Genomic DNA, 26,177 nt, shown 5'->3' with positions numbered 1-26,177 from the left:
ACTCCGTTATCTGTAGCTCATTTCACTGGCGCTTTTCCAACAATATGGGCATGTAAGGACACCAACGAAAGGTGTTCAAGAGCCTCTGTAACATGGAGGTAAACAGGGTAAGGACACTCACTTCGCCTGTTTTAGTTGGTGTTACTTAACGTTAGCTTGACTCGCTAAACTCGGTGTCTCAGATTATACTCGGCTACGTAGCTGCATCACGGAGGTTTATAGTGTCGGATGAATTCGAGTTCGACTTCGATCACATTTACAAGAATAACGGTACCTCTACATTTGAGTTTAGCTTATTGCTAGGCTATTGTCATGAATAATGTTGGTTATTTAGCTAGATACTGTCATAACAGTCAGTCATAACGGTGTTTTACCGCGGCGTTGTTCAGCTGTTGTCCACCAGTGACGTCACAGTTGCGTTCAAAAATTTCCGTAGCGAGCTCGGGTTTTTCCGTCAGTTTAATAAAATTGTCAGTTTTAAAGCAAATTAAGCTGCTATTTTCATTTTAATTCATACTTATATCTGTCAGTAACTACAATAATGTGAAATATTCATGGAGGTCCATTAAGTGGAGCCTTTAAGCCTTTACACCATTACACTTAAAAATCAACAAACAATAAGCCAAGCATATCAAAGGAGTCCATACAGAATGTATGACTAATGTACTTAATAATCATCTGTATTTTAGAATTAGACCATGTCCTCTCAGAACTCTGTGAAATCAGAATCAAACTGGCCTCATTCACCAACCGTTATTCAGAAGAAATATGACATTCACCAGTGTTTTCTTAGCTGAGATTATTCTTAGATAAGACAAGACATCTACACTCACTGAAGAGAACAAAGTTGCACACAGTTCTGCTGTTAAAAACATGTCATGAATTCAATGCACACTTTTTCTTAGGACATTTCTCAAAAAGAAAAGTAAGAACAAAACCTGGTCTCTCAGACTTAGTGTGTGTTAAACAATTTCAAATTCTTTATACTGATACCCTGCCTATACGTTTACACCAGCTGCTGAACGATTTATAGATGTTAATGTATAACACATAGTAGATACTAAATTATGTGAAGCAGTAACTGAAAAATCCGTAGTAGAAGTTCAATAATTTATTGTTATTAATGATATTGATTAATTCACTGGCGATAAATGATTATTCATAATTAAAGAAACATAGAAATGGAAAGATTAACTAAAGAAGGTCTCAATAGCTCTGATCTCTTTGTGTATCTTTCCTTTACCTGAGCGTAGAGGTTCTGTTGGGGGTAGGCACTTCGTATTGGGTACACAGCTGTGGGGTAAGGGTTTGGAGAGGGGGAGTACGGAGGAGGGGCACCATTACTCTGAGCTGGGGGCACTTTATACGGGGTTCCTGCTGTATATCCTACGGAAAAAGATAGAAGAACGGTTAGTATTAAGTTGAAAACTAAGACTAAATTAGTTTCCGAAAGTTTGTTTACATTTATCAAGTGTTAATGTGTCTACTTCCAGCAGAATCTTTTATTTAAACATCTGTGTTTTAATCTTCTAGATATTCTTGGTTTAAATAATAATACATCTTTGTAAAACACAGTGTGATGTTGTGTCTACAGTATCAGTTAACACACATTCTCATATATATGTTCTTAAATGGTCAGGACCCACACAGAGCCATCACAGAGCAGGCAAGATTTTGCTGGTGGATCATCCTCAGTGCTGCAGTGACACTGCAGTGGTGGTGTGTTAGTGTGTGTTGTATCTGCTGGTACAAGTGGATCAGACACAGCAGTGCTACTGGAGTTTTTAAACCCCTCAAGGTAACTGCTAGTCCACCGACCAGAAGTATCCAGTACACTGTGGGTGTCCTGACCATACGCACACATCCAGTCTGTCCACAGCAAGAGACACCCACACTGTTACAATTAGCCACAGCACAATCAAACCCCATTAATTCAGAACTGATCCCTTTTTTTTTTTACATAACTTTAAAACACCTTTTACATTTGTGTTAATGTTCAATTATAAATAAGACGCAACAGAACTGCTACAAACGTACACATAGCGAACACATGGAACACTTTACTATGACATTTTCCAGGTATTTACACTGTTTATGTGTAACTTTTTAATACTTCATGTATAAATACGCACACATTGTGTATATACAACATACGGGACGAGTTATTATTGCATAAACACGTTTATAATACATATATATGTGTGTGTGTGTGTCTGCAGGTGTGTGTTGGTCCAGTATAATGGGATGACGGTTATATTTACTGAATGCAGTGGACGAGGCCTGGTACTGTCTGCTCTCTGAGCCCGCGTCCATGGCCAGATCAAAGGAGCCTTCAGCTGGCCCTGGGGCCGACACCGTCTGGGGCCAGCCCTGCTTCACCAGCACCACTGTCCCAACACACACAGAACAAGAAGGTTACACACACACACAAACACATAGCCCTTCTGGAACTACTCCTGTTTCACCATCATCCCGTAGAGCCCTGCTTTACCAGCACTATTGTCCTTACACACAAAAAAGAGTGTTACACACATACAGATCCTCACTTCAACTGCATTACTTCAAAACACATTCATTTTGGCACGCACCGTGCTACATTAGTCTTATAGCTTCAGCTCAAGCACACTCCTCAGTCTCTAAGGGGAAATGTCGGCTGAAACTTTGATGACTGTACAGGGGTTGGACAATGACACTGAAACTAGTAATTTATTAGTACGGTGTAGGGCCTCCTTTTGCGGCCGATACAGCGTCAGTTCGTCTTGGGAGTGACATACACAAGTCCTGCACAGTGGTCAGAGGGATTTGAAGCCATTCTTCTTGCAGGATAGTGGCCAGGTCTCTACGTGATGCTGGTGGAGGAAAACGTTTCCTGACTCGCTCCTCCAAAACACCCCAAAGTGGCTCAATAATATTTAGATCTGGTGACTGTGCAGGCCATGGGAGATGTTCAACTTCACTTTCATGTTCATCAAACCAGTCTTTCACCAGTCTCGCTGTGTGTATTGGTGCATTGTCGTCCTGATACACGGCACCGCCTTCAGGACACAGTGTTTGAACCATTGGATGCACATGGTCTTACTGGTGCAGTGTGCAGTTAATGAAGATTGGCCACCAGGCTGCTCCAGTTTAGCCATGAAACCTCCCACACTACAATGACAGGTGTTTCAGTTTCATTATCCAACCCCTGTATATCGCATGCTTTATTTAGGTCATAGGCAATAGATTCTACAGCCAAGTCATTTATTACACATCTTACAGAGAGCCTTAAATTTAACCAGAATCTACTTCAATCCCTGGTTAACAGTGGGTGAATCCACTCAGGGACCTGGGTAGTGCCCTATGTAGGGAGTGGAAAGCAATTTGAGATTCAACCTGAGCTTTGTTCACATTTTCCCCCCCAAGACACTGCTTTAAGTCACTGAACAACAGAAATCCCTACACAACAGCGCAGCCCCCCTCACAGCCACAAGGAGGCACCAGAGCAGTGCAGCTCCAGAGTAAAGCCCACTGCAAAGCACACAGAGGGACAAAGAGAACTGCAGTGAACAATGCCTTCAGAGGCCTTCAGCTCGGAAACACAAACACCAGCGTTCCCTCACATCCACAGCCCCGGGAGCCAGCGGAATCAGCCAATCACAAGCTGACAAGCAGCAGGAGCAGGATCAGGCAAAATAAAAGCATGCCTTCACTGGGCTCATGCACCACAGCAACTACAAAGAGACACGGACATGTCCATGGATCTAAAGCTGCCTCCATATGGTGTTATAATGCAACTTTATGATACAGAATATACACGACATGTATCAAGTCGTAGTTAAACGTGGTAATGGTGTATTAACAATGATCTCCACCTTAAAACCAGTGACGATCGTAATGGATGTAAGGTCCAGAGGCCCTTCTAGGACGTATTTATCAGATGTGCTACAGAGATATGAGCCAAGCAGGACTCTCAGATCACTCGGTTAGTTCTGCCTCAGGTGAAGACTAACCAGGGAGAAGCAGCGTTCAGCTCCTACGCCACTTTTAAACGGACCCAGTTCACAGAGAACTTTGAAGGAACCCACTTCTAAATCCAGACTTATTTGCACAGGCCTTGAGCTCAGTCTAAATTATAGCAACAGCACTTTAGTACACACTCAAAAAAAGGGTACATTAGAGGTACGTTATTGTCACTAAACGTACAAACAGTGTAAATGAAGCTTTAAACCTACAACAGTGGTTTTAAAGTCCATTCGTGTTCGCTAAATTAACGTGAATATTTGTAATAGTTCATTCTACAACTGCGTAAAATAAAAGGAGACCTGGAGTTTAAATGAGGTGTATGCAATCAACACAATTCAATATGGTACAGTTAGTTATGTGCATTATAAATAAATGTACTCTTAGATGTAACATTAGATTCTAATGTATTTTTACAAAATTTTAACTGTTTTAAAAGCTGTTGTTCCAGGGGCCTGGAGGTTGTGGGTTCGATTCCCGCTCCGGGTGACTGTCTGTGAGGAGTGTGGTGTGTTCTCCCTGTGTCTAATTGGGTTTCCTCCGGGTGACTGTCTGTGAGAAGTGTGGTGTGTTCTCCCTGTGTTTGCGTGGGTTTCCTCCGGGTGACTGTCTGTGAGGAGTGTGGTGTGTTCTCCCTGTGTCTGCGTAGGTTTCCTCCGGGTGCTCCAGTTTCCTCCTCCACAGTCCAAAAACACACGTTGGCAGGTGGATTGGCAACTCAAAAGTGTCCGTAGGTGTGAGTGTGTGAGTGAATGTGTGTGTGTGTGTGTTGCCCTGTGAAGGACTGGCGCCCCCTCCAGGGTGTATTCCCGCCTTGCGCCCAATGATTCCAGGTATGCTCTGGACCCATCGTGACCCTGAACTGGATAAGCGCTTACAGATAATGAATGAATGAATGTATGAATTGTGTTTGAAAGCTGCTTTATTAAATCCAGCCTGGCCTTGTCTTACATCTTGATTCCACAGAAACGATAAGCAACACTGCCATTTTCTAGCAATAAAGAAATCAATGAAACCAAAATCAGTGGGTTCTCACTGATCCTCACTGTAGTGGGATGGATGATGTTCTCACATGGTACTTTTCTAAACTCTGTGAGTAGTGTGGTCTTGTCCGAGTCGCGTATTGTAAATACTGTCAGACTGATGCTTCCTTTCACTGATCATGTACAATTGGACAAACTCATTTTATGGCTTTTCAATTCATAGATCTCTCTCATCATCACTAACTATGACTTTAAAGGTGTAAAGCACAATATTTCCCACCGTTCTGACACCTGGTTGGTCTTTGTCTCAGACTCTGAGTCAAAGCGCCATGAGACAGGGAGATGCCAGCCTGGAGCTCCACAGGAGCTGACGTTCACTCAGCAGGTCTCTCTCTCTCTCGCTCTCTCTCACACACACACACACACACACACACACACACACACACACACACACACACACACACACACACACACACACACACACACAGCCCATATGTACAGATCCAAATTCTACCTACACCCCATTCACACCCATCTGTTGTCCACAGACAAAACAGCATCTCTCTCCACTCAGAATCTATCAGTCAATCAGGGACTCATCATACACTCAGACGAAGCTCATCGCCAAGTAAAATCTCTGTATTTTACTGTAATAAAGAAATATTAACAGGAAAAGAAGGGCGGCACGGTGGTGCAGCAGGTAGTGTCACAGTCACACACGGGTTCGATTCCCGCTCCGGGTGACTGTCTGTGAGGAGTGTGGTGTGTTCTCTCTGTGTCTGCGTGGGTTTCCTCCGGGTGACTGTCTGTGAGGAGTGTGGTGTGTTCTCTCTGTGTCTGCGTGGGTTTCCTCCGGGTGACTGTCTGTGAGGAGTGTGGTGTGTTCTCTCTGTGTCTGCGTGGGTTTCCTCCGGGTGACTGTCTGTGAGGAGTGTGGTGTGTTCTCCGTGTCTGCGTGGGTTTCCTCCGGGTGACTGTCTGTGAGGAGTGTGGTGTGTTCTCCCTGTGTCTGCGTGGGTTTCCTCCGGGTGACTGTCTGTGAGGAGTGTGGTGTGTTCTCCCTGTGTCTGCGTGGGTTTCCTCCGGGTGACTGTCTGTGAGGAGTGTGGTGTGTTCTCCCTGTGTCTGCGTGGGTTTCCTCCGGGTGACTGTCTGTGAGGAGTGTGGTGTGTTCTCCCTGTGTCCGCGTGGGTTTCCTCCAGGTGCTCTGGTTTCCACCCACAAACCAAAAAACATACGTTGGTAGGTGGATTGGTGACTCAAAAGTGTCCGTAGGTGTGAGTGTGTGAGTGAATGTGTGTGTGTGTGTGTGTGTGTGTTGCCCTGTGAAGGATTGGCGCCCCCTCCAGGGTGTATTCCCGCCTTGCGCCCAATGATTCCAGGTAGGCTCTGGACCCACCGCGACCCTGAACTGGATAAGGGTTACAGACAATGAATGAATGAAACAGGAAAAGAGTTTGGTGATTAATGGAATTCCACTTAATCCCAAATGAAATCAATCAGCCTTGACATGTTTGTAAAAAGTTTGTTTTGTTGGTTTTCCAGCTAGAAATTACAGTATATATTGTAAATTTATGAGAGAATAAAATTGAGGTCAAACATGTAACAAAATGTCATTGAATTAGATTTATTCACAAGCTGTTTCTGACCAAGAAACTTAAAAATAAATAAATAAATATATATTTAAAAAAAAGAAAAGAAATATAAGATTTTACTCATTAAATTTCTCACAGTTTTCAATTTTGAAAACGTCAAAAAATGTTATGTAAAAAGTGAACGACTCATTTACTCAACACATGGTGGGTGTGCGGTGTATAAGCTTCTATTATTCAGTTTAATCAATTAGTTGTAGCTCCAGAGCAAACCTAAAGAAGCTGAACTTCAGTCACTAAACAGGCCTTGGCTAAATCTATTGCATTAGGGCTAACTCAACCTCTGTCTCTGCTACAAAACTGCCCAAAACTAAAGACCTTACAGGAAAGATGCCCAATGCAAGAACATTACCATTGATTTTGTATGAAAATACCCATGGCGTGTTCCCAAGAGTGGCCTGCTGTTCAGCGGTTCCTAATGGACGTGTGAATTCTCTTAACATCTCTTGTAACGGGGCAGGTAGAAATTCAGTGAAACGGCTGACGTAAAAGTGAAATAATAGAGATTTATTTATCTACCATTAAGAATCACATACATGCAAAATTCACAGTCTGAGGTGAAAAAGATTATAATAATGATTATTGCTAAGTGTAAATAAAACATCGCTATCCAGCAATTATTGTGAGACAAAAGCAAATTAACTACAAGTCTTAGCTAACACTAAAGAAGTAAGACTGCACTACAGTGACTGTACTATGGAGAACAATGCTGTGCCACTGTGATGTGGCTTATTGCTTTTGTAAAATCATGACAGAATGCAACATCATAAAATAAAAATGTCAATAAATCATTTCACTTATTTTAAGTTACATTTGCAATAAGCCAGTTTTGCAAGCGACACAGTTCATGAAGAGTAGGTTACTGTTGCCAAGCAACTCAACTACTCGTAATGAAACTAATTACTGATTAATTTGTAGTTAATAACTTCCGGCTTTCATGCAATGTTTATTAATTTATGGGAACAATCATGTGTGAGTATTGAGTGTTTTAAAGCTGAAAATAGCCCCTGGTCTATTCATTCATTCATTATCTGTGACCCTTATCCAGTTCAGGGTCGCGGTGGGTCCAGAGCCTACCTGGAATCATTGGGCGCAAGGCGGGAATACACCCTGGAGGGGGCACCAGTCCTTCACAGGGCAACACAGACACACACACACATTCACTCACACACTCACACCTACGGACACTTTTGAGTCGCCAATCCACCTACCAACGTGTGTTTTTTGGACTGTGAGAGGAAACCAGAGCACCCGGAGGATACCCACACAGACACAGAGAGAACACACCACACTCCTCACAGACACTCACCCGGAGCGGGAATCGAACCCACAACCTCCAGGCCCCTGGAGCTGTGTGACTGTGACACTACCTGCCCCTCGTCTAATTTAATGGAAGTATATATATATTTACATACTGGGTATAATCATACATAAAATGTGGCCTGTGCAAAATTCAGATTAAAATTTTTATATTTCACAGTGGGTCTAGAGCCTACCCAGAATCAATGGGTGCAAGGTAGGACCACACCAGGGACAGGGAGCCAGTGCATCATGGGACACAACACACACCAATGGACATTTGTGCACAGCCAGTCCACCTACGAGCATGTGTTTTTGGATTGTGGGAGGAAACCTGAGCACTTGAAGAAAACCCTTGAAGACACAGGGAGATCTCACCAAACACCTCACAACCCTCAGGTGGGGATTAAACGCTCATGTGACAGTGACACTACCTGTTGTGCTACTGTGCAGTCTATCATTTGACCAGGTATATTTAATTTTACATTAGCATGTGTCTGTTATGTGTGCTTCACATGGGTCTTATATGGTCAGTCCTTTCAATCTGTATAAAGAACTGTACTTTCCATTGAGTCCATTGATTGACAGGCCAAGTTTTATGCTAGGACCAATAAGCATGGTGTGTGTGTGTGTGTGTCTGTGTTTACCTGGAGGATAGCCTGGGCTGCTAGTCTGATACAGGCTTTGTGTATACGCTGGAGCGGCGGTTGGATAGCCTCCTGGATAACCTGCAGACATTCAAGAGAAAAGAAAACTGAAGACAGTGAAAAAGAATATGATTTCTTTAGAAATCATGAGTTTGAACCAAAGGCCAATGTGGGATTATACACTTTTATAAAGCTGGTGACTAATGCACTTGACTCACTGCCTCTGATCCAGTAATGTAAATCTCCCATGGTAACCGAAAAATGTGAACAAAGAGAGAGAGAGAGAGAGAGAGAGAGAGAGAGAGAGAGAGAGAGAGAGAGAGAGAGAAAGAGAAAGAGAGAGAGAGAGAGAGAGAGAGAGAGAGAGAGATAGCACACTTGCCTTTATATGTAATGACAAATGGAGCAATACAAATCGTTCAAATAAATGATTATTTGTTTAAATTAATATTTTAATTATTAAACAAATTATTACTCATTGATCCATTGGAACAAATATTTGCACCTCATTTTTGTCTTTTAATTTCTATTTTATTTTTCACTTTTCTCCTCGATTATTGGCTAGTCTCCTCCAATCACACACACATCATCACCAAACTCAGAAAGGTGAAAGCTAGCTTCCTCCAAATCAAGTGAAGCTAAGCACTGCCCGAATCTGTCCAATCTGCTGACAGATGCCTAGGCTGGCTACCACTGAGAGCAGTGATGGGACACTGTGGGGGGCCATCTTACCCAGCCAGAGTGCAAATAGTGTTCTTCCAGCATAAGATGGCTGAGGTATCACTGGAGATTTAAACAGCAATGTCCCAATGATAAAAAAAAAAGTAAAAGGGACTCTTATTGTGGCATCCTTTTTTTGTTGTTGGTAAAAGAGTATACAGTGTGTCCCAAAAGTAAACAGACAGAAAAAAAAGGAAAACACAGAAATAAAAATGGCGATCCAATTAAAGACACAGGATGTAAGTGAAGAGCTAAACCTGTTAAGGCCATTGTACCCCTTTGCTCCACAGTATGTTTCTAAAATTGAATCAGCATTTCGTCTGTGGGTGTTTCCTTTCTTTCTGTCTCCTTACTTTTGGGACACTCAGTATTATAAAGGATTGTTATTATCAGTTGTATTTCCAATGAAGAAATAATGGTTCAATGTAGTATTTTTTATAAGTTTATCAGCAAATATACTTATAAAAATATATGTATTCATTCATTATCTGTAACCCTTATCCAGTTCAGGGTCACGGTGGGTCCAGAGCCTACCTGGAATCATTGGGCGCAAGGCGGGAATACACCCTGGAGGGGGCGCCAGTCCTTCACAGGGCAACACAGACACACTCACACATTCACTCACACACTCACACCTACGGACACTTTCGGAGTCGCCAATCCACCTACCAACGTGTGTTTTTGGACTGTGGGAAGAAACCGGAGCACCCGGAGGAAACCCACGAAGACACAGAGAGAACACACCTCACTCCTCACAGATAGTAATCCGGATGAAACCCACATGGACACGGGGAGAACACACCACACTCCTCACAGACAGTCACCCGGAGGAAACCCACGCAGACACAGGGAGAACACACCACACTCCTCACAGACAGTCACCCGGAGGAAACCCACGCAGACACGGGGAGAACACACCACACTCCTCACAGACAGTCACCCGGAGGAAACCCACGCAGACACAGGGAGAACACACCACACTCCTCACAGACAGTCACCCGGAGGAAACCCACGCAGACACGGGGAGAACACACCACACTCCTCACAGACAGTCACCCGGAGGACACCCACACAGACACAGGAAGAACACATTACACTCCTCACAGACAGTTACCCGGAGGAAACCCACGCGGACACAGGGAGAACACACCACGCTCCTCACAGACAGTCACCCGGAGGAAACCCACGCGGACACAGGGAGAACACACCACACTCCTCAGACAGTCACTCGGAGGAAACCCACGCAGACACAGGGGGAACACACCACACTCCTCACAGACAGTCACCCGGAGGAAACCCATGCAGACACGGTGAGAACACACCACACTCCTCACAGACAGTCACCCGGAGGACACCCACACAGACACAGGAAGAACACATTACATTCCTCACAGACAGTCACCCGGAGGAAACCCACGCAGACACAGGGAGAACACACCACACTCCTCACAGACAGTCACCCGGAGGAAACCCACGCAGACAAAGGGAGAACACACCACACTCCTCACAGACAGTCACCCGGAGGAAACCCACGCAGACAAAGGGAGAACACACCACACTCCTCATAGACAGTCACCCTGAGGAAACCCACGCAGACACAGGGAGAACACACCACACTCCTCACAGACAGTCACTCGGAGGAAACCCACGCAGACACGGGGAGAACACACCACACTCCTCACAGACAGTCACCCGGAGGACACCCACGCAGACACAGAGAGAACACACCACACTCCTCACAGACAGTCACCCGGAGGAAACCCACGCAGACAAAGGGAGAACACACCACACTCCTCACAGACAGTCACCCGGAGGAAACCCACGCAGACACAGGGAGAACACACCACACTCCTCACAGACAGTCACTCGGAGGAAACCCACGAAGACACAGGGAGAACACACCACACTCCTCACAGACATTCACCCAGAGGAAACCCACACAGACACAGGGAGAACACACCACACTCCTCACAGATAGTCACCCGGAGGAAACCCACGCAGACACAGGGAGAACACACCACACTCCTCATAGACAGTCACCCGGAGGAAACCCACGCAGACACAGGGAGAACACACCACACTCCTCATAGACAGTCACCCGGAGGAAACCCACACAGACACAGGGAGAACACACCACACTCCTCATAGACAGTCACCCGGAGGAAACCCACGCAGACACAGGGAGAACACACCACACTCCTCACAGACAGTCACCCGGAGGAAACCCACGCAGACACAGGGAGAACACACCACACGCCTCATAGACAGTCACCCGGAGCGGGAATTGAACCCACAACCTCCAGGTCCCTGAAGCTGTGTGACTGCGACACCACCTGCTGGTGTTAAATTGAAAATATAATTATATCTAAGTATATATATTTCCCCCATTTTTCCTCTCTCAATTTTCTCCTCAATATCTTTTTATAATTTGACCTAAAGTCTTGTTTTGGACACTTGTTTGAGAAGAGAATCAGAGCTGTGGCTGGAGATATCTGCTAAATGCAGCAGTGCAGTTTCTGCACCAAACACAGGCTTTGGTGAGGGACGAGTTCCGCTCTCACCTGAGTAAACACTTGCTCTGTGTGCTAAGTCACGGCAAGGGCAATGTGTCAGAATGGACCATGTTCAAGTCCTCAGCCATACAGGCAGCTGCTAAAAGCTGTGAGACAGCTGCCGGAAGCTGTTCGATCGGTCAGGAGGGGGAGACGAGAGCTCGTACAAGCTGTTTTAAGCAAGCGGAGGAAGCATCGACCTTTTCTGGGGATATAGCTGAGCTGTGGAAGAAGCACTTTCATGAACCTCTTAACCCTGCAGACATGCCCCTCCTACGCTTTCCATCAGGAGGCAGTGCCCAGGGACTGGTAAACTGGGATGTTGGACCCTATTAATAAGAAAGAAGACCAGAGGTTGTGTTCTAATTCTAGCAATATTACACACCTCAGCCTCCAGGAAAAAGCTTACGCCAGGGCGATGGAAAGGAGGCCGAGCCTGGCAGGTGACCCTCAGATTCAGGAGGAACAATATGCATTTTGCCCAGGTCGTGGAACAGTCCAACACTTTTTGCTCAACCGAGTGTATGAGTCATGGGAGCTCATCAATCGTATTCACGTGTTTCGTGGGTTTGAAGATGCATATAGGAGGTTCTGCAGGAGTATGAAGTTTCTGGGATGCTCTTATAGGTGATCCAGTCCTATGTGAACACTACATTGTACTCTATGCAGTAGCCCCACGTGCACCTCCCCAGATATGTAATATGAAATGTCACATCGAGGCAGACCACAATAAGTGTAAAGCTGAACAGAGGAAGTCCAGATTTATGAACTACACTTCTCCACTCTACAGATCTGCAGACAGCAGCAAATTCATGACGAAAGATTTACTGGTTACAATTTCACAAATCAATAACATGTGGAACAAGGGAAAAAATTGAACAAAAAAATCTGGAAGCAGAAAAAAAAAAGTTTGCTATAACGAGCAGGTGTTGTCGCAGTCACACAGCTCCAGGGACCTGGAGGTTGTGGGTTCGAGTCCCGCTCCGGGTGACTGTCTGTGAGGAGTGTGGTGTGTTCTCCCTGTGTCTGTGTGGGTTTCCTCTGGGTGACTGTCTGTCAGGAGTGTGGTGTGTTCTCCCTGTGTCCGCGTGGGTTTCCTCCGGGTGACTGTCTGTGAGGAGTGTGGTTGAGTCCATTCAGACCTTAAAGCTGGGGTCAAATATTAATCAACTACTCACCCAACAAAAAACTACCAAACTACCAAAAAACTCACCAATGTTTATGTGGCTTAATATCAACAAAACCTTACTGCAATGTCACAGCAAAATCATAAGGCATTTCTTCTGCAATCAGCCATATTACAGACTGTATCTGTTCTTAAAAAAAAAGTGTCTCACCTGTGTAGGTCATGTTTTTAGGATTTCCGTATGGGGTCCCAGGCTGAACGGGACTGTAGACTGGGTTCATGGTGGAAGACAGTCTGCTCTTGCTGAGAGAGAGAAAGAGAGAGAGAGAGAGAGAGAGAGAGAGAGAAAGTAGATAAATGGAGGAAGGAACAGCAGTAATAAGTTTGATGAGTTTGTTATAACTGTGAAGAAACATCGTAATTTTACATGAAACACCAATATATGATTTTCAAAAATTATATACAGTGGATACAGAATATAATCCTTGTGTAAATAGACCTGGAACAGTAATTACATTATCAACATTTTGTACAATATATGGACATTTTCTCAATAATTTTGAATGACCTTGTTTTCTGGTGTGTTTAATTTTATAAAAATTAACCTCTCCAATATCCACTCGCTCGCAATATGTTATGTTCCTTGGTTTTCTCTGGTCTCTCTGTTCTGTAGCCATTAAGTTGTTTTATTTAAATATGTATATTTGTTTATATGAGTATATATATTTTTTGCTAATAGTTTATTGCTGTAAAGGGATGTAAGTGCATTATTATGCTGTTAAAATATCATTACATCAATGGCATTAAATAGTCTTTAAAATATTTAAATAGTCTTTAAAATTTCAGACAAAAACACTAAATGAACACTAAATCAACACAAAAACACTTCATCGTACAAACTCACTGGAAATGAATGTGTTAATTCACAAACATGGGCCCAATCTCATCTAGTCAAGTGTTTAAATAAGATCTGTGTATTTAAAATAGAAAATAAAATTGTATTGTGTAAAGTGTGTGTGTGTGTGTAACTGTAGAAAATATAGCAACACAATTCTATGTTGCTGTTCTAAAAAGTTCTAGATATTCATCATGTCAAGTAATGAAAATGCCAACAACCTTTGAGGGTGAAGGCAAGCACACGTTTGAGACCAGCCACCAGCTCTTTTCAAACTGAACAGTGTGTCGTGCTGATAGAGCTGCCCAGATCTGTCTGCTGACAGATCCCGCTCATGGGCAAGCCCTGTGTTTGTGTGGTTGGGAGAGAAGGGACTATGCTAGTACAAAGCCTGAAAGTGGCCCAATCTTTCTTGAACTCCTGGCCTGAATGGGTTTAATTAGTATTTCTATTGGTCCATTCATCTCTAAACTGTTAAGACACTGAAGCAATAAAAGGACATTTTCCATGCAATTTGTAAAAAAACAAAAAAACCTTTTATTCAATTAAATAAAAATACAAGGTTAGGACAGAAAAATGATAAAAGTACACGGTGCAAAGGGTGCACCTCTGGGGTTTTTTCCACTGGATGTATGTTTATTAAGCAGCAATATCTCTAGAAAATAATCAAGAATATTAAACACATATTATAGACAAATAACTCAAATCTGGGTCAGCACTTCCACACACACACACACACACACACACTCTCTCTCTCTCTCTGCAGGTGAATGTATGCACTAGACTGACCTCTTTAAGTGGCTGCTGTCTGTCTGGTAGAGAAAACTGTATTTGTCAGTGGGGGGTCCGCCTGCCATTCTCAAGGAGAAGGAAAGGGAAATGAAGGAGGGAGGAGGAGGAGGAATGGATATGCAAATCTGAAAAAATGAAACAAACAAAAGAAACAAAAAAGAAAACAAAAAAGGAGAGCAAGGTCATGATCAAGAGAAGCACCATCGAGCACAGCACAGCAAAATAAAACTCACACCAAGCAAAAGAGCGAAGCAGAGCAGCAACCGAAGAGGTAGAGCGAGTGAAAGAGAGAGAGAGAGAGAGAGAGAGAGAGAGAGAGAGAGAGAGAGAGAGAGAGAGAGAGCTTCCAATCCATGCTATGCTCACAAAAATGCTCCTTTGTAAGAACTGTTACTAGGTTAGACAAGCTTTACAAAACTATAAAGATTCTGCAAAGCTTGTCTAACCTAGCAACAGTTGCTAGAATGCTTTTGAGCGAGGAACATGGAATGGTCAGTTTCCTGTGTGAATTTAACAATGACATTATACAGAATGCGCAGACATGACTTGTGCAGCAGGAACGAACACACACACACACACACACATACACACACATTCCAGAGTTCTTGATTTTACTCTGTAGAGAAAATGGACTTGGATTCCTTCGCTCTGTGGTTAATTTGCATATTTCCCACCATTCTTTGTTTCTTTGCCAGACAAAGTAAATGTTACAATGTTTCCATATGCTGTTTCGATGTATGAAGTCTGAAATTAAGTGTGATTGTTTCGTACACTGTAAAAAATTGCTGTAAATTTACAGCAAGTCTGCTACAGTATTTTATTGTAATACTCAATTACAGTAATATGCTGTAAATTTGAAATACAGTAGTGTTCCTGTAAAAATACTGTAAATGCCTGGGAACTCTGCTGCCAGTATTTTACTGTAAAATTTCCAAGATTTCCAGTATTTTTTACAGTGTATGGTATGTATGTAGAGACCATGGATTAGAATGACTGTACAATAGGAATCATTACATATTAAATAAACAAAGCAATATTAATAATAATAATAATAAATCACAATGCAAGATCTCCATATATTTAATAATTCTACTCTGGGTTTGTGTATGTGTACACTATAGTATGCCAGGTACAATAAATTTCATGTTCCCATCTGCCCTCAATGTGGTGTTTGTGTGTACATGTAGACTTCAACATGTGTGCAAATCTGCAATATGTGTATATCTGTGTGTGTGTGTGTGTTCCTGCTGTGCAGAATCATTAATCAGACTGACAGAATGACCTTGTCCCACTAAAGTAGAATGAAAGCGTTCCTCATTCAATTCACCATACCTCTGCATCTCCTTACATTTCCCTCTTCTTTTCCTCCATCTCTTCTCTCTCTCTCTCTCGTCTGCCTCAAACTATCTCCCTTCTATCCATCTCCTTTTCTCTCTATTTCCCTCTTTGTTTCCACTTCTTTACATTTTATCACTCACTCTTTTATTCACCTGTCCTGTGTGTATTTGTCTCTCATGTCTCATTGGTTATCACCACTCAGCATCATAGTAACTACGAATCAAAATCACCTGCTCCATTTTAGAGAAACGTACAGAGTCACAACGGTCCCCAATGGTAGTGAATGGAACCAGACGTCGGAATGGTGACTTTGAGTTGTTTTGTGAAGGTTCTGGTTTTAAACACCCTTCATGGTGGAGGGATATTATTTTACAGGCTGTTATAAGGCAAAATAGTCCTCAAGTCATTTTTGTTTGTTCAGATAATTCACACCTCTCCATCATCATTCCACATGAAGCTCTTTAGATTGGAGGCGTTCACTGCTGGTTGTGGAGAGGAAATAAAACACTCCATTTGTGTTGCAGACACAGAGGCGCCTGGTTCCATTTAACAGCACTGGTCATATTTTACATCTCAACCACTGAACTACGCAGAATATCTGAAGTGGAATTCTCCTTAAGTAATCGGTAGGAAATAAAACATACATGAGATACTTGAGATATAAGTGATTATCTAGGTCCTGGATGACTTCTTACACATGGGTTTTTTAACTTATTGTGTTGTGTGTGTAATATTTTAAAAGGACAAACTACTCCTTTAACCTTTACTAGTCCTCTAACACACTCAGATGAAATGCAAACAATATCATTATTCACGTGGACATTATTTGTTCTTCTGCTCCAGCTAAAGTTAATTTTTCACCTTGCTACTAAAAAGCAGCCTTAGAGAGAAAGGGATACACACTCTACGTCCAAAAGTCGTGCAGCACAATATAAAATGTTTCAATAACAATATGATTTTTAAACACATTTTCAATATTTCACTTTACATTATGCGGTGGCGCAGCAGGTAGTGTCCCAGTCACACAGCTCCAGGGGCCTGGAGGTTGTGGGGTCGATTCCTGCTCCGGGTGACTGTCTGTGAGGAGTGTGGTGTGTTCTCCCTGTGTCTGCGTGGGTTTCCTCTGGGTGACTGTCTGTGAGGAGTGTGGTATGTTCTCCCTGTGTCTGCGTGGGTTTCCTCCGGGTGACTGTCTGTGAGGAGTGTGGTGTGTTCTCCCTGTGTCTGCGTGGGTTTCCTCCGGGTGCTCCGGTTTCCTTCCACAGTCCAAAAACACACGTTGGTAGGTGGATTAGTGACTCAAAAGTGTCCGTAGGTGTGAGTGTGTGAGTGAATGTGTGTGTGTCTGTGTTGCCCTGTGAAGGACTGTCGCCCCCTCCAGGGTGTGTTCCCTCCTTGCACCCAATGATTCCAGGTAGGTTCTGGACCCCACCGCGACCCTGAACTGGATAAGCGCTTACAGATAATGAATGTATTAGACTAGACCTGTAGGTGACAAAATATATCATTTACAAGTGAATCTTACGTACAGTACATGTATTGTTTATGTCCACATCCGAGTGAAATTTACTTACGCTAAATCACAGCTTAGGAATGACTCTATTAAAGAAACTGGTAGGATATTACATGTAGTTCCAGCTGAAAAACATTATAGAATGACTGTTTAATGCAAAGGGCGGGTTGTTAACAGAAACAGGGAGGGTTTTAAAAGTCCTAATACTCGTTAAATACATAAAAAATATAAAATCTTTCCTCTACTTTCGCGGGTGGTCTTGGGACGCATCCCCCGTGAAAAACGAGGGATCACTATATTACTATTAAAAAAGGTTTAGGTTTGATGGTGATGTCATGTTTCTTGTTTGTTCTTGGCAGTTTATTGTGGCTTTTATTTTGTTCATAACTGCGTCAGAAATATATTGTATCGAAATGAAATTATGAAACATACAGTGATATGAATTTGGGCCACATCGTCCAGCACTATCCAACAGTACGCAGACATCCCTTATAATAGTCTTATGTCTATATGTGTACTATACCGCATCGTTGGTAGCAATTCTCTCCCGAGGGATGACCGGTGCACCCCCATGTTTTCTTGTGTTTGATTTCCTAACACACCTGAGGCAGGTAAATCAGCTGAATCTCAGGTGCCTCTACCACTGAAACTGATAAATGTGTGGCTGAGAGTCTCTGGGGACTGAGTGGAGAACAGATGTTCCCAACTCACCAGCGAAAACAAATCAGAGCCTCTTCACCTACAGTGCACATCACCATATGCAGCCCAGCCCTGCAGCCCATTCACGCTCTTTATTGGAGGTACTCAGTTTTAAGATTCAAACAATACTCAAGCCTAAATCTGAAGAAACATAATTCCATAACTTTACTCAACTCATAATGCCTTGTATTCTCTACCCTACGTTGTTTTACTGTTCCAGGGTCCTTGCTTCTATCCAGCACCTTTAATCCCCTTTTAATGTCCAAGTACACATTCTTAATCTCTTGCTCTTTTTTATTAAATGTAGGTATATTCTCCCACTTTGTTGTAATTTTAATTGTTAAATGTTGCATAGTCTTAAAGACAGTGCTCATTTTATAATAAATAAATAGTTTAAAAAAGGCAAATGAGAAGAATTTACTCGTCACTGCCTTCATTATGAGTTCCATCAGGAAAAAAACGCTGCAAAAGCCGGTACATCAAGTTGGTCTCTTCTTGGGGATGGTTCTGTATCCAAAAATGTGTGTGAATTTTGGCTTAGATGATTTAAAGATTGTGTTGTGTTAGCGTTTGTAAACGTTGCATGTTCATACGTGTTTATTTGGTTATGTTTTGTTGAATAAAATCTCGCTTGTTATTTTTAATACTACACAGCAGTTACCATGGCAAAAGAGCTGTAGAATGTTTGAATATTCAACTACAATTATGTTACGCAAAAACGCTTTTAAAAACATATGTATACATAAAATAATTTCTCATTTTTATTAAATATTTTCTTTTAGAATACTTTCATTCATTATCTGTAAGCCCTTATCCAGTTCAGGGTCGCGGTGGGTCCAGAGCCTACCTGGAATCATTGGGCATAAGGCGGGAATACACCCTGGAGGGGTGTATTCCCCAGGGGCCAGTCTCTCACAGGGCAACACAGACACACACACACACACACACCTATGGACACTTTTGAGTCGCCAATCCACCTACCAACGTGTGTTTTTGGACTGTGGGAGAAAACCAGAGGAAACCCACGCAGACACAGGGAGAACACATCACACTCCTCACAGACAGTCACCCGAAGGAAACCCACGCAGACACAGGGAGAACACACCACACTCCTCACAGACAGTCACCCGGAGGAAACCCACGCAGACACAGAGAGAACACACCACACTCCTCACAGACAATCACCCGAAGGAAACCCACGCAGACACAGGGAGAACACACCACACTCCTCACAGACAGTCACCCGGATCGGGACTCAAACCCACAACCTCTAGGTCAAATACTCATCTACTGTCCTTGGTTCTTGTTTCCTCAAGCCTTCTCGATTTTCTAGAACGTCTGCTCCTTTCTAGTCATTTTATTCCCTTATAGATCCATCTCTACAGCAACTGTACAGCACTCCCTTTGCAGCAGACATGGAGCTTTGTATAACCAGAGGCATTATAGTGGAAAAGACCCTAAATGGTAAAGACGTTTAATGCTAAACGTGGCATTTATAAAATGGAAGTTTCACAATGCTTACTGGTAAAGAATAAATGAGAAAAGCCTGCCCTCATCGAAATATGAGCAGCAAAGAAAACAAGCTGAAAAATGACCTGATCATTACTTCAAACATGCTTCTGAAACCTTTCTGTGGTTTGTAGTTACTGAGTATATAGGTCTCTCTACAGTCAAAGAGATACTGGTGAGAGGAAATAACTTGAAATGACTTCAGCATGGACTTCCTATGGTAGAGTAGATGGTACCAAACCCACTCTCCACTCTGTTACAGATTACACTTGTATTTATTAGTCATTGCACAACAAACAAAATGTCTTCTACATTTAACCCATCCATGGCAGTGAACACACACACACACACACACACACTTGCACTAGTGTCAGTGAGCACACATACACCCAAAGCCGCAGGCAGACATCAGTTGCACCTGGGGAGCAGCCTTGATCTCACTCTCACCGCTGTGGAGATCAAACCAGTGACCTTCCAGGTCTAAGTCTGCTTCTCTGACCATTAGGCCACGCTTGCCCCTGGCAGACACACAGGATTTGATTTCCCACCAGTGTAACATAGTGGCCTTGCTTCTGTCCTGGGGCTACTGCTGTAGCTCCTCCCTAAATACACTGTAATAGTAATAATAATAATCCTTGAGTCCAGTAGTAATGTTGGCTCATTATATGAGGTGATCCAAAAATGCTAATTCTTCAAGCTTTGCTCCGTTAAAAGAATAAACGCAGCCCAATAATTTAAGGTTTATTATATTCTGAATTTTGCAGAAACATTCGCATTGCAGTCTACTGTTTGATTCTCTACTGGGGACAAGGACCCTATGTCATACCCTGGGCAGGACTCCCAATGCTGTATTAGCCTGGAGATGTAACATGATTAACATTGAAATTAGCTTTGGATTAGATTCTCTGCCAGACACTGTAAATATAGGGCTTTTTTCTCCCTTTCTAGTGCCCTTGTTCTCTTTTCAGTGCCCTTGATTTATTTCTAGAGCCCTTGTTACATCCCTCCAGCCCCAATTCTCTCTCTCTCTCTCTCTCTCTCTCTCTCCCTTTCTCTCTCTCTCAGATGGCTGCTGTGAACACTGCAGCATGACGTGAGCTTAATGCATGCAGGAGGTCACACTGAGAAAATAACACCCCACTGAGGCTAACTTAGTGCATGAGTGTGGGCGTCTGAGTGTGTGTGTGTGTGTGTGAGAGAGAGAGCGAAAGACAGTAAAATGTAAGAGAAAAATATTATATCACAGATGGCTTCTTTTTTTGTATCATTCTCAGTCTCTCTCTCTCTCTCTCTCTCCAACATCTTTCTTCCTGCTCCCTCATTTTCTTTCTCTATCCTTCCAGCTCCCTCCATCTCTCTTTCCACTGAATCAATAATCACCTTTCCTTCTCTCTCTCTCTCTCTTTCTAACTCCTTTTACAATCCAATCGCCTCTGTCCGCCTCCTCCTTCAGCAGTGACTATGAATAACTCCCCCCCCCCCCCACTCTCTCTTTTTTTATAATCGAAGTGAGTGTGGAACATTGCTGCAGTGCCCTTGAGCCTGCATCTCTTCTCCATCTTTGGATCCCCCTGTTTTTCTCTCATTTCACCCATGCGCCTTCTCTGTTTGTTGTTCTCTTTTTCTCCATCACTCTTCCTCTCATTTCTCACTTCCGACCCCGTTCTCGCTGTAGATTTCCGTCATTTTTTTCCTAGCACTTTCTTGCCCTTTATTTCTTTTCCTTTTATATGTATTTACCCCATCATTAGTTGTCTCCACTTCCGCCTGTTGTCTTGAACACGGCTTAATCACACATGACGCCACTGACACTGGGAGGCCATGCTTCCCACTGAAACATGTGATGTCACACGTCCCTGTTTTTCGAACTGATGCTAATGCTAAGTGGGTGGACAGCCGCATGCAACGTCCATAACATCTCACGTGTTCTTTTGGGATAGCTGACGCATCATCGGAGACAAGCCAGGGTTTTTCCCATGCATTTAGCTACATCTCGATTTTCTTTCTCTCTTTTTGTCATTCTTTCTTTCCCCTCTTTTTGGCTTTTTATCTTTCTCTTCTTTTTTTTTTTACACTTCGTTCATATTCGTTCATTCATCCATTATCTGTAAACCCTTATCCAGTTCAGGGTCGCGGTGGGTCCGGAGCCTACCTGGAATCATTGGGCACAAGTCGGGAATCCCTCACAGGGCAACACAGACACACACACACACACTCACACCTACGGACACTTTTGAGTCACCAATCCACCTACCAACATGTGTTTTTGGACTGTGGGAGGAAACCGCGGCACCTGGAGGAAACCCACGCAGACACAGGGAGAACACACCACACTCCTCACAGACAGTCACCCGGAGGAAACCCACGCAGACACAGAGAGAACACACCACACTCCTCACAGACAGTCACCCGGAGGAAACCCACACAGACACAGAGAGAACACACCACACTCCTTACAGACAGTCACCCGGAGGAAACCCACACAGACACAGAGAGAACACACCACACTCCTTACAGACAGTCACCCGGAGGAAACCCACGCAGACAGAGGGAGAACACACCACACTCCTCACAAACAGTCACCCGGAGGAAACCCACGCAGACACAGGGAGAACACACCACACTCCTCACAGACAGTCACCCGGAGGAAACCCACGCAGACACAGGGAGAACACACACTTAAAATTATTTCATATATATTTTTGTAACTGTAAAATAAACATCTATCAGTTCTCCATCCCCTCCTCATCCCCTTTTCTTTTTTTCTGTCTTATATTTCCTCCTCTGCCTTCTCTGTACCTCTTCTCCCTGCCCTGCATTCTCAATCTCCCAGTTCTGTCCCCTGCCACTGCACCCCCCTCCCCTCCGAAGGAAGACCGTGGTCCTGCTGTAGTTATGTAATCTGTTCTTTTTTGTACTGAGTTGTTGAGAGGTGCTGCAGCTTTCTGCTGGTCATCTTTCGCCATCATCTACGAGGAAGAAAGCTGATAATCCTAGTGGAGTGGAGGGTTACAGCACTGTGCAGGGGTTGCAAAGGGATTGCAGCACATGTGTAACGTAAAATAAAATGTCATATAAAAGTTAAATAACATTTAGCTCTATATTGCTCTTGTGGCTGAATGCTGCCAAAGTAACACAGCAACAACTAGTCTAAGGCCTTCCTAGTAGCGTATGAGGTGTTATGTGTTATGAATAAAGTAAAATAGAAGTCTGTCTTTGGATGTACAGTAGATTAAAAGCACTGTACAGCTGCTGCCCCCAGTTAGAGTCACTGCAATGTAATGATGCAGATTTACACCAACATCGACCCACACACACCTGTGACCTCGGCATGAACCTTGCTCCTGTTAGCACTCGGACGGACCCTCATGACCACAATGGGGTCAAATGAATCAGTAACAGCAGTTGTCACTTCTGGTTAAACTTTAATTCACGTACGAACGACTACAATGTAGTTCATGAATCAAGGCTTATTTGTGATGCACAGAAGCACACATCACTGACCTCGATATTGGATTCATTTCCAATTCTTTAAAATTGATTCAGAGAGTCAATTCTAGTGTCAGGAATCAAATCACTGTGGTATCAAAATCCATGAAAATCCTTGAAAAATAAAGCGAATACAGAGATGTGGCTGCAGATCTATATACGACATACAGCTGTACAAACTAAAACATGGATACAATAAACAGGTTTACGTTTGCCGTATTTAACTCTATTTTTCTAAAATTGATGCCGTTCACTCATTTAAATAAAATTGACATTTAGGGATGCACTGATTTAGAATTGTTTGTGCCGATACAATAACCTTGGAGTAGTCGATACTGATCCAAGTCCTCCAAGTCCGAGGCCGTGGTACTCAGTCGGAAAAGGTTGGAGTGCTCTCTCCGGGTTGGAAGTGAGATCCTACCTCAAGTGGAGGAGTTTAAATACCTCGGGGTCTCATCAGCAGTAATGCGGGCTCTGTACCGGTCCGTTGTGGTGAAGAGAGAGCTGAGCAGAAAAGCAAAGCTCTCGATTTACCGTTCCATCTACGTCCCAACCCTCACCTATGGTCACGAGCTTTGGGTAGTGACAGAAAGAACAAGATCGCGGGTACAAGCGGCTGAACTGAGTTTTCTCCGCAGGGCGTCTGGACTCTCCCTTAGAGACAGGGTTAGGAGCTCGGACGTCCGGGAGAGACTCGGAGTGGAGCCGCTGCTCCTCCACGTCGAGAGGAGCCAGTTGAGGTGGTTCGGGCGTCTGGTCCGGATGCCTCCTGGACGCCTTCCTGGTGAGATGTTCCGGGCATGTCCAACGGGAAGGAGGCCCCGGGGCGGACCAAGAACATGCTGGAGAGACTACATGTCTCGATACGCCTCGGTATACCCCCGGAGGAGCTGGAGGCGGTGGCTGGGGAGAGGGAGGTCTGAGTTTCTTTGCTCCGACTGCTTCCCCTGCGACCCGGACCTGGATAAGCGGTGGATAATGGATGGATGGATTTTTTTTTTTAAATAAAAGCAAATTCACATTGGATCAAAGCAAAACACATTCTTTATCACAGGTGGCCATAGGACTTTTCTTCAGTATTTGTACATTTCTGTACTTTTATACTTTATTTTATCTTTTAAGTGTGAGTTGTAGTTTATTTATATTTTTAATCAAAGATTTACTGCTGGAGTTTGAGTTTGTAATCGTTTATCATCAATAGATTCAGATGCTGAATGACTCTATATCTATTTTCATGTGTTTTATATAAGAACTGTGGTGGTTGAGAGTATCTTTCTGTCAGTTAACCTACTGTGTGTGTGTGTGTGTGTGTGTGTCTATATTTACACTGCTATGTGTGTGCGTGTGTGTACTGAGCATCACTGATATTTTAAGTTACTTTTCACCACGGAGAAATTTAATCCCAGAAAGTGTTCTCTGCAGAAACTGTGAAAAACGTTCACACGGCAGAGAAAGTTGTGTATTTACAGGCGTCTGTGCACATTCGCAAGCAGCAAGTTCTCATTTGTAATATCGGCTAAAATTCCAATATCTGACAATATACGATAAAAATAATAACAAAAATAACAATGACTAGAAAAAAATCGGCAAATTACATATTTTGGCCACGGATAAATCGTGCATCACTAAAAATAATTCTATTAGAAATTAAATGATTAATCGTTTCATCAATTTAATCATTAACATCTGCACTCCACCTGTTTTATCAAAAAATAATTATAAATTGTTAACAAAGCTGTTAGCACACTGTAAAATTCTGAATAAATTTCACTGTATCCACGGCAGTTCCATTCCTTTGTTCATTCATTCATTCACTGTCTGCACCACACTCCTCACAGACAGTCACCCGGAGGAAACCCACGAAGACACAGGAAGAACACACCACACTCCTCACAGTCAGTCACCCGGAGGAAACCCATTCAGACACAGGGAGAACACACCACACTCCTCACAGACAGTCACCCGGAGAAAACCCACGCAGACACAGGGAGAACACACCACACTCCTCACAGACAGTCACCCGGAGCGGGACTGGAGGAGGTCCCTGGAGCTGTGTGACTGCGACACTACCTGCTCCGCCACCGTGTCACCAATGTCCGTTTCGATTTTTGTAAAGCCAGGGAGCACGAATCCCATCTCACGATCCTACTGTCGACGGAACTGTTTCACTGTTTAATAAATGAATTTATTGCAATTATTTATGTTATAATGTAACTGCATGTAAAATTATATTTTGATGTCGAGTGTAGCTCGATTACTCAACAACTTAATACATGGAAATATATTTCCGTTCACTCATATTTCCCATCCTTCATACACACACACACACACACACACACACACACACACACCTCCATTCCACTTCTCCTCTTGCTCTGCTTGGAGCAAAATCAGTTTCAGCACTGAGGTTACAAAGTGAGTGTGTGTGGAGCCCCGAGGCCAACAACCTTTACACATGTCTCTGCTCTTATCCAGAGCTTCCTAAACCCTTACACACACCTCTGCTCTTATCTACAGTATTATTTTAGTGTATTGAACTACAGAATGTAAAGCTGGAACTGCACTTGGGCCTAGAGTTAAATGTGGCCTGGAGGGGCATAACACCCAAGCAAGGCCTGGCCTGGGTAGCAGTGGAGGTACCTGCCTTGATGAGCTGGAGTGGTATCTATGATCCAGAACTAATCGTACAGCATCACTGGACTCTTCTTTGTGGCTGAATGCACTCAAATCTACACAGAAATGTTCCAACAGTTACTCAAAAACATCCACTGACGTGTAGAATCCCTTTATTTTATTAAAGCTGGATGAGCACACGTACACAAACTTTTGGCCAAGCAGTGTACACAAACACAGAGAGAGAGAGAGAGAGAGAGAGAGAGAAAGAGAGAGAGAGAGAGAAAAAGAGAGAGAGAGAGAGAGAAAGAGAGAGAGACAGAGAGAGAGAAAAAAAGAGACAGAGAGAGA

At 43.3% G+C, this 26,177-nt stretch overlaps 1 protein-coding gene across 4 annotated transcripts in view; it reads right to left on the bottom strand.

Annotated features, from left to right (window-relative positions):
* The window catches only part of fam168a (family with sequence similarity 168 member A), a 50,424-nt gene that overhangs the window by 11,015 nt on the left and 13,232 nt on the right, over positions 1-26,177 (bottom strand). For 2 of the 4 annotated variants that reach the window (XM_066684665.1, XM_066684666.1), the window contains 5 exons: positions 14,663-14,790; positions 13,190-13,281; positions 8,581-8,661; positions 2,262-2,387; positions 1,244-1,386 (listed from right to left, as the gene is read on the bottom strand). In XM_066684665.1, coding sequence (XP_066540762.1) covers positions 1,244-1,386; positions 2,262-2,387; positions 8,581-8,661; positions 13,190-13,281; positions 14,663-14,730 — 510 coding nt within the window. In that variant the 5' untranslated portion in view covers positions 14,731-14,790. The remainder of the gene's footprint in view (positions 1-1,243; positions 1,387-2,261; positions 2,388-8,580; positions 8,662-13,189; positions 13,282-14,662; positions 14,791-26,177) is intronic. The other 2 variants (XM_066684667.1, XM_066684668.1) reach the window with 2 other exon arrangements.

The sequence above is a fragment of the Hoplias malabaricus genome, chromosome 11, assembly GCF_029633855.1.
Source record: "Hoplias malabaricus isolate fHopMal1 chromosome 11, fHopMal1.hap1, whole genome shotgun sequence".
Classification (NCBI taxonomy): domain Eukaryota; kingdom Metazoa; phylum Chordata; class Actinopteri; order Characiformes; family Erythrinidae; genus Hoplias; species Hoplias malabaricus.
Note: the sequence above shows the minus strand (reverse complement) of the source record. Positions and strands in the feature narration are given on the sequence as shown.